Consider the following 11,418-nt stretch of genomic DNA (forward strand, 5'->3'; position numbering starts at 1 on the left):
AGTGGTCATGCCACAGACCCTTTAGGGCTGGCCTTTTTTTTTTTTTTTTTTTTTAAGGTTTTTGCCATAGGGTGTGTGTGGTCCCTAGAGAGAGGCAGTGAGAGAGAAAAGTGAAAATTCACCTCCCGGGGGGATGGCCATGCCACAAACCCTTCTCCTCCATTCTCCTCTTAGGATTTTGGGCACCCACACACACATGCCCAGTATGATTTTCAAGCTACCAGGTCTGGGACTTGAACTGTAGCTGGCCATGTGGGAGCCCAGATATAAGCAGATATTCTCAAAAGAGCTGAAAATGTGTACTTTGACAGCCCCCAAAAATGTACATTAATATTTATAGCAGCACTATTCACACTAGCCAGAAGGTAGAAACCCAATGTTCATAGACTGATGACTGGACACACACAGTGTGATATACCCATGCAATGGACTATTATCCTGCCACAAAAATGAAGTACTCATACATGCTACAAATCGTATGAATCCTGAAAATATGCTAAATGAAAGACAGACACAGAAGGCCAGGTATTCTGATTCCATTTATATTAAATACACAGAATAGTAAACTCCATGGAGATGAAAAAAGCAGATGAACAGTTTCATGAGCTAAGGAGAGGAGAATGGGGAATGGCTGCTTAATGGGTGCAAGTTTCCTTTTGGGGTGATGAAAATGTCCTGGCACCATGTAACAGGTGATGGTTGCACAACATCGTGAATGTGTTAAATGTCACCAACTTGTATTTCGTAGTAACTTATGTTATGTGAATTTTACCTAAATAAATTTTTTAAAAAGGGAAAGAAGCAGTGAGAGACACCAGACACACCAGGTGTTTAAAAAAGGGATTTATTTACATCCTGAAAACACCCCAACTCTGGCTGGAGGAAGGGAGAGGAAGAAGGTAGCAAGTCTGAGCAGGTCCCTTTAGATCCCAACCTCACTTCTGTAGAAATCCTGAGAATCAGTCCGTGGGTCAAGCACCTGCCCTACGGCCCATTCCTGTCTCAAGCCAAGAAGTGATCCCTCCATTGGCCACCTCTCAGTCTTCTTTCCAGTCATCCTGTGCCCAGGCAGGCATGGGTGAAAAGTACTCAAAGCCTGGCCCCTTATAGCATAGGGCATGCAGGAACATCACAAGGTCTCGGGGCAAGGGGTCCTGTCGCACCAGCCGGCACTCTGCACAGAGGGGGTCTGTCTCTTCATTTTTAATATCTGTTTCAGCTGCCTTTCCTGGTGCAAAGGCCACTGTATCCAGATTCTGAGAGGCTGCCTCAACTCCTCCATCTATCTTCTGGGTAGCAGGAACAAACTCTTCTAGGCTGTCCTTGCCCACCTCAGGGCTGTCCTTGCCCACCTCCGGGCTGTCCTTGCCCACCTCCAGGCTGTCCTTACCCACCTCCGGGCTGTCCTTACCCACCTCCGGGCTGTCCTTGCCCACCTCTGAGGAGGGGGCTGTAGAGTCTGTGAATCCTGGGGACAGGTCACTCTCACAGAGATCTAGCACATCCAGGCTCTGTTTGGCCTGGTGCTCCGCCACCAGGTCTCGGAGCAGCTCCTCATCTGTCTTGGGAATATGGCCGCCCCGGCCTCGGGAGGGGCCCCAGGCAACTGAGTTGTAGATGGGGTCGTTGAGAATGGGGTGGCCCAGGAACTGAAGGTGGACTCGGATTTGGTGGGTGCGGCCTGTGAGTGGTCTGCACCGTACCACACTGGAGTGGCCATTGTAGCTCAGCCTCTGGAACACCGTCTCACAGGGCTTGCCCCGGGGATCTACACGGCACACCCCTACCTTGTAAGACACCACTAGGATGGGTTCCTTGCAGGTCACTTCCTCAGTAGGGAACTCCCCTTCAACCCGGCACACATACTCCTTCTCCAGCTACATGGAAGGGAAGGAGGAAAAAGTCAGCACATAGCCTAAATTCACAGAGTTCAAGCCCTCTGAAGGACAATAAGCAAAGTACCAGGTCTGGTAAGAGAGGATTCAAACCCTAGTCTACCATTTGCCAGTTTCAAGATCCTGGGTAGATTGCTTAACCTCTTTATTTATTTATTTAAAAATTAAACTAACAACTCCTGTAAAGCCATGCAGAGGATGGGAAAAGTGAGAGAAGGCTGGAAAGGTAAGAACTGATAAGTTGGTAAGTTTTTTTTTTAGAATTATTTTATTTAACGTTATTTATTTTAATTTGGAGAGGGAGAGAGAGAGAGAAAGAAAAGTGAGAAAGCAAGTCACCAGGCCCAGGACTCAAACCGCGGTCAGCCATGTGAGAGTGCAGCACCCTTAACCACCATGCCACCTGCTGGCTCCCTGTTTAACCTCTTTAAATCCCATTGACTTGTATAGAAAATATGAGCTTAGAAAAAGCATTTTATCTCACAAGGCTATTAATGTTAGGCAGGCTTAAGCGTGCTTGGTACTAAGCCTGGTATATGGTATGCACCTGACAAATGTATTACAATCCAGACCCAGAAATGCAAATCTCAAGATCACAATCATTACCAATAAACTCTTCTACCCAAGCCTCTTTTAACTTCATGTAGAATCTTTACACCAACCAGGCTCCCTCCCACAAACTTAAGAACTCCGCAGGCTTTTTTTTTTGAGAGGTTTTTGCTATAGGGCACGTGCACTCTCTAGAAAGACAGAGACAGAGAGATAGAAAGCGAGAAATCACCCCCTGGGAGGATGGCCACACCGCAATCCCTTCTCCTCCATTCTCCTCTTGGGATCTTGGGTATGAACGCACACGCACCCAGCGTGAGTTTAAGCCACTGGGTCTGGGACTCAAACTGCAGTCAACTACATGGGAGTCCAGTGACATAGCCATTACGTCAACTGCTGGTCCCAAGCCTGTGAGCATTAAAAAACTTCAAAGCAGCAAACCAAGAAAGGCAGTGTGTGCCTTCTCTAAAGATCTTTTGAAACAAGAGATAATAACTTGTCTTTGGCACTTAAGTGTTGATCTTCCTGAAGGTAAACACGAAGGTCCAATTCAGATATAGAACTCTGTAACTGCCTTTGACACAGAGAATTCATGAGCCCAGGAAGCAGCCTGCTGGAGACAAAAGCCTAGCTCACCTGCCGGTCCCGAACCTGCTCATGAATCCTCTCAGAGACCGCAGCTGTTTTGGCAAACATGAGCACCCCTGAGGTAAGGCGGTCAAGGCGATGCAATGGGTGTAGCTCCTTGAGTTTGTGCTCCTTGCCCAGGATGAAGATGACCGTGTTGTGCCGGAAGCGGCCACAGGGGTGGACAGGAATGGAGGAAGGCTTGTCTACAACCACCATGTCTTCATTCTCAGCTAGCAGGCGAATAGGTTCTGCTGTGACTGGTGGCTCATGCCTGTGTACTGTGTTCCGTAAGAAATCATTGTCCTGTCAAAGACACAGGTAACCAGTCAGCCCCGGGGCCAGCAGCCTGTAACCAGTCAACTTCATACCCAGCTTCCTGTGTTCCTAATGACATGCAAGAATGGTGACAGTACATCCTAAGGCAGAAAAAAGCAGTGTGCATAGCGTAATCTCATTTTGTAATTCAGACATATATATAAGCAGGTAAGTCACTGAAGCACTAGAAAGATATACACAAAAATATTAATGGTTATATCTCTGGATGGTGAGATTCTGAATGATTTTTGGTTGAGCTTATTTGTATTCTCTCTATAATAAAGTAAAATTGTTTTTAGGTTTTACTATAGGGCACATGTGCTTACCAGAGACTGAGATAGAGAGAGGGAAAGTGAGAAATCATCCCCAGGGAGGATGGCCACGTTGCAATCCTCTCTCCCTCATTATCCTCTTGGTTATTTTGGCCACACACACATTCCCAGCGTGATTTTCAAGCCTCTGGGTTTGGGACTTGAACTACAGTCAGTCATAAAAGAGTCTAGCACTGTAACTACTCTGCCATCTGCTGGTTCAAAAAATATATATATATATTTTTTAAGAGACATTTTTGCTATAGGGTGTATGCGCTCACATGGGAGATAGAGACATAGAGCAAGAAATCACTCCCAAGGGGATGGCCATGCCACAATCCCTTCTCCTCCATCCTCCCCTCAGGATCTTGGGCACTCATGCACATGCACCTGGCATGAATTTTAAACTGCCGGAGCTGGGACTCAAATAGTGGTCAACCATGTGGGAGTCCAGCGACGTAACCATTACGCCATCTGCTGGTCCCTAAAAGTAAATTTTTTTAACGGAGGGAAAACTGTCATGATCTTGACCAAACATCAAGCTGTAAGTCCAGAGACCTGGATCCTAGACCGGGATTTGCCACAGATTCACTATATTCTCTTGGGCAAGTCATTAAACTTCTAAAGAACTGTTTCCTTATCTATAAAATATGAGATTTAGACCAGATCTGTTCTTTTTAAAATTGGGATGGTAGAGGGAATTCAAAGCAGAAGGGGTGGAGGTACTAGGCTAGACAATTCTAGTCTCTATCCCTGACATCTCACAATTCTATTACATAGACAAGCTCTATGATAGTTTAAGTAGTAGTTAAAAGAACAGACTGGTTTTGAAAGTGGCACAGTTGCTTACCCTTGTGAGGTTTACCTTGAGGGGATAGTAATAACACTACAAGGTTGCCATTAGAATGAAATATAAAAGTACGTAAAATGCTTAACTTTGGGGACCAGCAGGTGGCATAATGGTTCCATTGCTGGAGTCCAATTAGTCAACCCAGGTTTGAGTACTTGACCTGGTGGCTTAAAACTCAGGCTGGGGGCATGTGGATGTATGCCCAAAATACCCAGAGGAGAATGGAAGAGAGGAGACTGCAGCAGTCACCATCCTCCCTGGAGGTGATCACCCCCTAGGAGTGATTTCTCTATTTCTCTCTGTCTCTCTGGGGAGCACACCCTGCCCTATAGCAAAAATCTTTCTAAAAAAAAGTGGTTACCTTTGTGCCCAGCACATACTAAGGAAACATGATAGCTACTATTCTTACTGTTTGAACAGAGATCTGCAGTGCAGGATAGAAAGAGATCAGTGTTCTTGTACAAAAGCAACTATGAGGGGAGAGCAGGTGGCAGTGGTTAAGGGCGCTGGACTCCAGCAGGGCTGAACTTGGTTCCCGTCCTGGACTTGGCGGCTTGCTTTCTCACTAGCAGGGCTGAACTTGGTTCTCGTCCTGGACTTGGCGGCTTGCTTTCTCACTTTCCCTGTTTTTCTCTCTCTCGTCCTACCTCTCTCTGGTCAAATTAAAATAAGTGAATAAAATTAAATAAAATAATTCTTAAAAAAGAAAGCAACTATGAGAATTCCAACTTCGGTCTTTTGGAAACAAGGAAGCTGCAGTGATGGAAGATAAATAGCTCAGTTGTGAAGCACAGAGACACTGCTTGCAGAAATGGAGGAGAACAAGGAACTGAGTGTTACAAGCGAAAGCAAGAACACTTCGGAATCACTATGTTTTATTTCAGTACCTATGCTCTCTACTAGGTCTGAAGAAAACCCTGCCCCTTTCCTTGCCCAATTCTGGTCAATTTCATCGGGACTTCACCTTCAGCACGATGCTGAGGTCTTGTACCGGCTCCTCGTTCAGGTGCAGGCGGCCCGCCCGGACCGCGGCCTCGTAGTACGCCAGGGGCTGGGCTCGGAACTCGGTGCTGAAGACATGCAGCAAAGTATGGCCCACCCAGCGGCCTTTGCAGTAGGTCCGGAAGTCAAAGTAATAGGGCCGAACCTTACGCAGGCCGCCCTCGAAGTAGTAGCTAGTCTCTGCAAAGTGCTCATCGCTGAAGCTCACCCCAGTCCGCCGCTTCTTAGGGGGCGGCACGACACGGTCCCTGGTCGTCCCCCGCCGCTTTTTTCGTTTGCCTGGACCCAGGGTTGCAGCCGAGGCCTGCTCCTCACCTCCTGGGGCCTGCTTCCCGGTCTCTGGGACCGACTCAATTCCAGGGCTACCAGGCTCCGAGCTCCCTGGGAGCCGCTTACCCCTTACGTCGCCACCAGCGTCTCCGTTTTGCTGAGCCGTAACATTCAACCCGTCAGCTGACTCCGCTCCTGTTGAGAGTGTTTCCGCCATCGGGTCTCTACAGCCACCCCAAATCCTGGCAAAGCTAAGGCAACCGCGACCCAAACCGCACTGCACAAGAACCCGGAGCCACCTACGTCCGTCCAGCCACATAACCGCGCGGCAGCCACTCTGGAGGTCGCGGTCTGATGACGTTGCCCGGCCTGAGCCAATCAGTGAGGCCCTGTGCCCAGCTGGTCTTCGAAGAATAAGTGAATGAACAAGATACTGGAGTTGTGTTATATGAGCTGGCTTGAGCGGCCAGTAGAGAGGCTAAATTGAGGATATTTCACAAAAAAATGACCTTAGGCAAAAAGATCTGACAATATTTCATAAAGGAAATATTTGGTATAGATCTACATAAAAACCAAGGTAGGAGTTGATAGTTTACTTTCCATACAGATAAGATCAGTAGATCTAGAGGAACCCTTGAAAGGAGCTTTATTTAAAACAAGCAAGCAAACAAACAAACAAACAAACAAAAAACAGAACGAGGGTTGCTAAATTCTGAATATATGAAAAACCGCTGTACTGTATACTTTAAAAGGTGAACATGATTGTATGTGACATATCTCAAAAAAGCTGTTACGTATGCATTTAAGATACACACACATGCACACCCCAGAAGCGCACCTGCTTTCCCACCTATCCTTCACCCTAACAGCAGTAGGACTAAAGATTTCCCCATTTTCTCCCATCCAGATTCTCTTGAAGATTAAAATGCAAGTACTTGCCAGGGTTTTGTTTTTAAGAGAGATTTTTTTTGCTATAGTGCACATGTCCTCCTCATGGAGAAAGTGAGAAATCACCCTCTGGGGAGATGACCATGCTGTAATCCCTTCTCCTCGATTCTCCTCTCAGTATTTTAGGCATGCATACACGCCCCAGCATGAATTTCAAGTTGGTGGATTGGGACTAGAACCATGGTTGACTATGTGGGAGTCCAGTGAAGTAACCATTACACCATCCGCTAGTCTCTTGCCAGGGTTTTTGAATGTGAAATACTGAAACTCACTCTGGTTAACTTCATCAGAAAGGGAATTATTGTGGGCTGGTTCCTAGCACAGCAGTTAAGCACTGTTCAGAGGGAGATGGATGCCACCTAGCCCATTCAGGTTTGAGTCCTGCCCCTTGAGTAGAAAAACATGCTGGGTGTTTACATGTGTGCCCAGAAATCCTGGTGGAGAAATGGAGAAAAAAGTGATTGTGCAGTGACCAGGCCCTGTTGGGGCATGCTTTCTCTTTCTCTCTTCTCTCTGTCTCTCTCTCAGAAAAAAAAAAAAAGAATTATTGAAAGGATATTAGTACCTTATAAAATTTACAAGAGAGCTGGAAAATAGACCAAGAAAAAGAGGCCAAGCCCAGTGGGGGTGCCACCAGAGGCAAGAGGCTGCAGCAGGAGCTGACGACCCTCATGATATCTGATGACAAAGGAATTTCTGCCTTCCCTGAATCAGACAACCTTTCAAATGGATAGGGACCATCTACAGAGCAGCTGGCACAGTTTATGAAGACCTGAGGTATAAGTTTTCCCTCGAGTTCCCCAGTGGCTACCCTTACAAGGCGCCCATGGTGAAGTTCCTCACTCCCTGCTATCGCCCTAACGTGAACATCCTGAAGGACAAGTGGTCCACCCTGTACAATGTCAGGACCATCCTGCTCTCCATCCAGAGCCTGCTATAAGAACCCATCATCGACAGCCCTTTGAACACACAGGCCGCTGTGCTCTGGAAAAACCCCACAGCCTTTAAGAAATACCTGCAAGAAACCTACTCCAAGCAGGTCTCCAGCCAGGAGGCCTGACCCAGGCTGTCAGACCCACCTTTTGTCATCTTCTTACTTTTTCCTTAGGTTGATCTGTCCTTTCCTTGATCTCTGTTAGGACTCTGTATCTTGAGCTGTGGCGTTATTTTTATTTTGTTCCTGGGTTTTGTTTTGTTTTGTTTTAGAGTTTTTTGCTATAGGGTGTGTGCGCTAGCCAGCCAGACAGAGAGAGACAGAGAGATAGAAAGTGAGAAATCACTCCCCAGAGGGGATGGCCACGTCGCATTACCTTCTCCTCCATTCTCCTCTCGGGGTCTTGGGCATGCACGCACATGCGCCCGGTGTGAGTTTAAGCCACCGGGTCTGGGACTCAAACTGCGGTCGACTATGTGGGAGTCCAGTGACATAGCCATTACGTTAACTGCTTGTCCCCGGTTCTGTTTTTTTAAATTAAGTGTCTGGTTGAGCCCTTGTGTCACACATTCAATAAATGCATTTTAGTTGTTTTTTAAAACAATTACTTATTTAATTCCATTTGTTATTATTTTTTATTTTGATGAAAGAGAGAGAGAGAGAAAGTGAGAAAGTAAGCCACCAGGTCCGGGACTCAAACCACAGTTGGTCATGTGGGAATCCAGTACCTTTAACCACCATGCCTCCTGCCAGCCCCATTTTAGTTAGTTTTTGTACAAAAAAAAAAAAAAATTCACAATGAGAGTAGTACTTTATGAAAAATAAAAGTATTCTTAGCTAGTCTTTCTGCTTCATAGGGTTGGAGTGGGAGTATTAAAAGAGTTAATGCAAGTAAAACACTTAGTGCCTGGCAAAACTATGGAGATAGAAAACAAGTCAGAATCTTGTTCCCCTCCCTCTGACCTACTAAATGAGGATCTGCATTGTACCATGATTCCCAAGGATTTGTCTGCATATTAAAGTTCGAGAAGCACTGGCATAGACTATGTAGCGTAGATAGACATTTGTTGTACTCGACGGACATCCGGTGTCTCTGAACACCGTTCTTTGGGGTGGAGAATTTCTCGCATTACATTCTAGTCTTCAAGAGGTAGAAGCCAGAAACTGGCCTTCCCAGCCTCCTTTGCAGTTGGGCATAGAATATGACCTGGGCTCCATCCATCATGCAGAAGTTTTGGTTCAGAGGCACACAGCAGGGGAAGACAACGCACTGAGGAATTCAAATTTGACAAAGTAATATCAGAGGCACCTGATTTGGGGGGCTAATGGAAGGCTCTTGTATCCAGTGCCCAGTCATTCATGCAGCTGCAGTGTCTATGTTCAGGGCAGTGGAGTATTCCCTGGGTACTCCTTCAGTGAGGTTTACACACAATTTCTGGCTGTATAATTCTGAAGCCTGACTCTCCGCTTACCTTGAGATTCTGTGAACTACTTAATATTCTTTAATTCTGTGCTTATGATGGGGTTACCATTAAGTCACATGTGGCTATTTCAATTTAAATTAATTAAAATAAAATCTGAAATTCAGTTTCTCAGTTACACAAGCCACGTCAAGCGCTTAGCAGTTTTATGAGCTAATGGCTACCTTACTGGATGCTCGGATATATTGTAGAATATTTCAATCATCACAGAAAAGTGTACTGGACAGAGCTACTTGAATCAATTCATTTTACTGCTTAAACTGGCTAGAATTAGTTTTGTTGGTTGAACTAAGAACTCCAACTAATTTACTATGATAATGATTCAAGTCTTTAAGATCAGTAGGAAATGATTGAGTTTCTGGGAGGTGTGTGTGTGTGTGTGTGTGACACACACAGAGAGAAAGAGATGAGATATGACCTGATTTCCATTCTGAAAGGATCACCTTGGTTGCAACATGAAGAGGGAATTGAAGAGGAAATCATAGATTTAGCTCTTGTTTAGTGTTCTTGACCATGAAGGTTCTAGTTTAAACATTTACACACCAAACGATTTCTACCCAATTGCCAGACTTTGCTCTGGAGATGCAAATGTCAAAAAGACACAGCTCCTGATCTCAATGAAGGCTGGTCAGGAAACACTGAAAACCATTCTAGTGTCAGTCATGCTACTGTAAACGAGAAGGTCTGAGATATGCAGAAGACTAATGACTGGTCTCTGATGGCTTCTGAATATGACCAGTCTTTGGGAAGGGGGATCACAATGGCTTATGGTTTCAGCATTCCAGGTCCAAGATCTAGCTTGGATTTGTTCAGTGCACACATTAATCAGATTCAGAATACATGGTGAATTGGTAAGTTGCCTGTGTATTAAGTTATAACTGTAAGTTTAAATTATAAAATGTAATTTTAGTGACTGGACCATCTGTGTCCACTGTCAAAGGCACCCTTATCCTGACATCAAGGTACCTGCGAGGCCAAATTTGAAATAAAGTTTGGTGACATGACATCAGAGGAAAGAGTTCAAGTGAGTCATGAGATCATGGAGTAGCCTGAGGAAGCACTCATAAACCTCCAACAGTACCCCTTTCTGTGACCTGGATACTGCCAGATTCATGCCTCTCTATGAATAAGCACTGCCCAAATGTTGCCTGTACTACATTTGCATCTTGGTTTTTAACCCCCTTGCTTTCCGCTTGCTTCTGTGTGCATATTCTCTCAAAGAACGATTGTAAATGTGATTGACAGAGCACGCTGTACTGCTTTCAGATGGTGGTAGTAGCTACTACAACCCTCGCGGCATTGATTGGACTTAGACAAAACTAGGGACTATATCCAAGGCACTTCTACTGATGGCTGCCTGGTGTCTTTCATCACTTGTTTGGGACGTTGGGGATGAGGAAGGGTTGTATCAATGAACATGCTTGCTATTCCCTAAGGATATCAAGGACCATCTCATTTAATGAAGCGTTTCTGACACATGCCTCTCATGACCATTCTCTCTGTTGTGTACTCTGTGGCCACATTTCTGTCATATTCCACATAATTCTTTGCTGTTATTTGTAAACGTGTCTGTCTCCATGGCGGACTTCCTCCCACACCAAGCGGCAAAGAGCTCTGGGACCCTTACCAGGTCTTATGTGTCTTGAATTCACGCTTGGCACAACGCCTAGAGCACAGCTGGGTATCTTGAGTAAATAAAGGACGGAAAGCTTCCAGACTAGGTGAATGGGACGGTAGAGGAAGCCTGGAAGCGTTGTAATTTGGATAGCAAACCTGAGAAAGTTTTGGAGACAGACATCTGCCCGGAGAATTGCAGAGGAACTGAGCTTGTCCAGGGACCAAGAGAAGTCAAAGGTCTCGGAAACTAAGCTTCCCTACCCCAGCAGGAGGTGACTGAGTGGACTTGGAGAACAACCAGATCTATAAATAATAAACCCCGCCCCTGCTAGGACAAGGCCGCCCAGGACACGTGACTCCATGGTTTCTCGGCAACCAAAGCGCCGCCCATCGCCTCCCGGGTCTCTGAGGCTCACTTCCTCACATGGCGGAGCTCCACTTGACCAATCGACGCACAGGTATCGCCGGGTCGGACGCTGGTTGGAGGATCTCCGGGCTGCGTCATTGGGAGACTCCGCCCCTCCCCAGTTCCTCCAGGCTGCCTGAGACAACCCGGCCGAGTGTTTGCGAGCTGCTGGGCCGGCGTTTGCGGCAGGGGGGGGGGGGGGGGGGGGCG

The 11,418-nt window shown here is 46.2% G+C and overlaps 2 protein-coding genes and 1 pseudogene across 2 annotated transcripts in view; 2 read left to right on the forward strand and 1 right to left on the reverse strand.

Moving 5' to 3' along the window:
- Nucleotides 1-827: 827 nt before the first annotated feature.
- Nucleotides 828-6,158, reverse strand: RPUSD2 (RNA pseudouridine synthase domain containing 2). Its single transcript, XM_006158694.2, has 3 exons — nt 5,515-6,158; nt 3,081-3,377; nt 828-1,877 (listed from the first exon to the last, which is right to left on the reverse strand). Exons 1-3 carry the CDS (start codon nt 6,139-6,141, stop codon nt 1,038-1,040), a joined length of 1,764 nt encoding a protein of 587 aa, XP_006158756.1. The 5' UTR covers nt 6,142-6,158; the 3' UTR covers nt 828-1,037.
- An 18-nt stretch (nt 6,159-6,176) lies between these two features.
- Nucleotides 6,177-7,830, forward strand: LOC102473620 (ubiquitin-conjugating enzyme E2 C pseudogene; annotated as a pseudogene).
- Nucleotides 7,831-11,323: 3,493 nt separating this feature from the next.
- The window catches only part of CCDC32 (coiled-coil domain containing 32), a 13,689-nt gene continuing 13,594 nt past the window's right edge, over nt 11,324-11,418 (forward strand). Inside the window, exon 1 of the mRNA XM_006158695.3 lies at nt 11,324-11,397. The gene's annotated coding sequence lies outside the window, so the exon portion shown is untranslated. The remainder of the gene's footprint in view (nt 11,398-11,418) is intronic.

Source organism: Tupaia chinensis, unplaced genomic scaffold, assembly GCF_000334495.1.
Source record: "Tupaia chinensis unplaced genomic scaffold, TupChi_1.0 Scaffold000605_1, whole genome shotgun sequence".
Lineage (NCBI taxonomy): Eukaryota > Metazoa > Chordata > Mammalia > Scandentia > Tupaiidae > Tupaia > Tupaia belangeri.

Coding starts and splice junctions, on each gene's coding strand:
- RPUSD2 (XM_006158694.2), bottom strand. CDS start 6,141: ATGTGGCTGGACGGACGTAGGTGGCTCCGGGTTCTTGTGCAGTGCGGT. Junction 3,378..5,514: donor ACCTCAGCATCGTGCTGAAG/GTGAAGTCCCGA, acceptor TGTCTTTGACAG/GACAATGATTTCTTACGGAA. Junction 1,878..3,080: donor AGCAGGTTCGGGACCGGCAG/GTGAGCTAGGCT, acceptor CCTTCCATGTAG/CTGGAGAAGGAGTATGTGTG.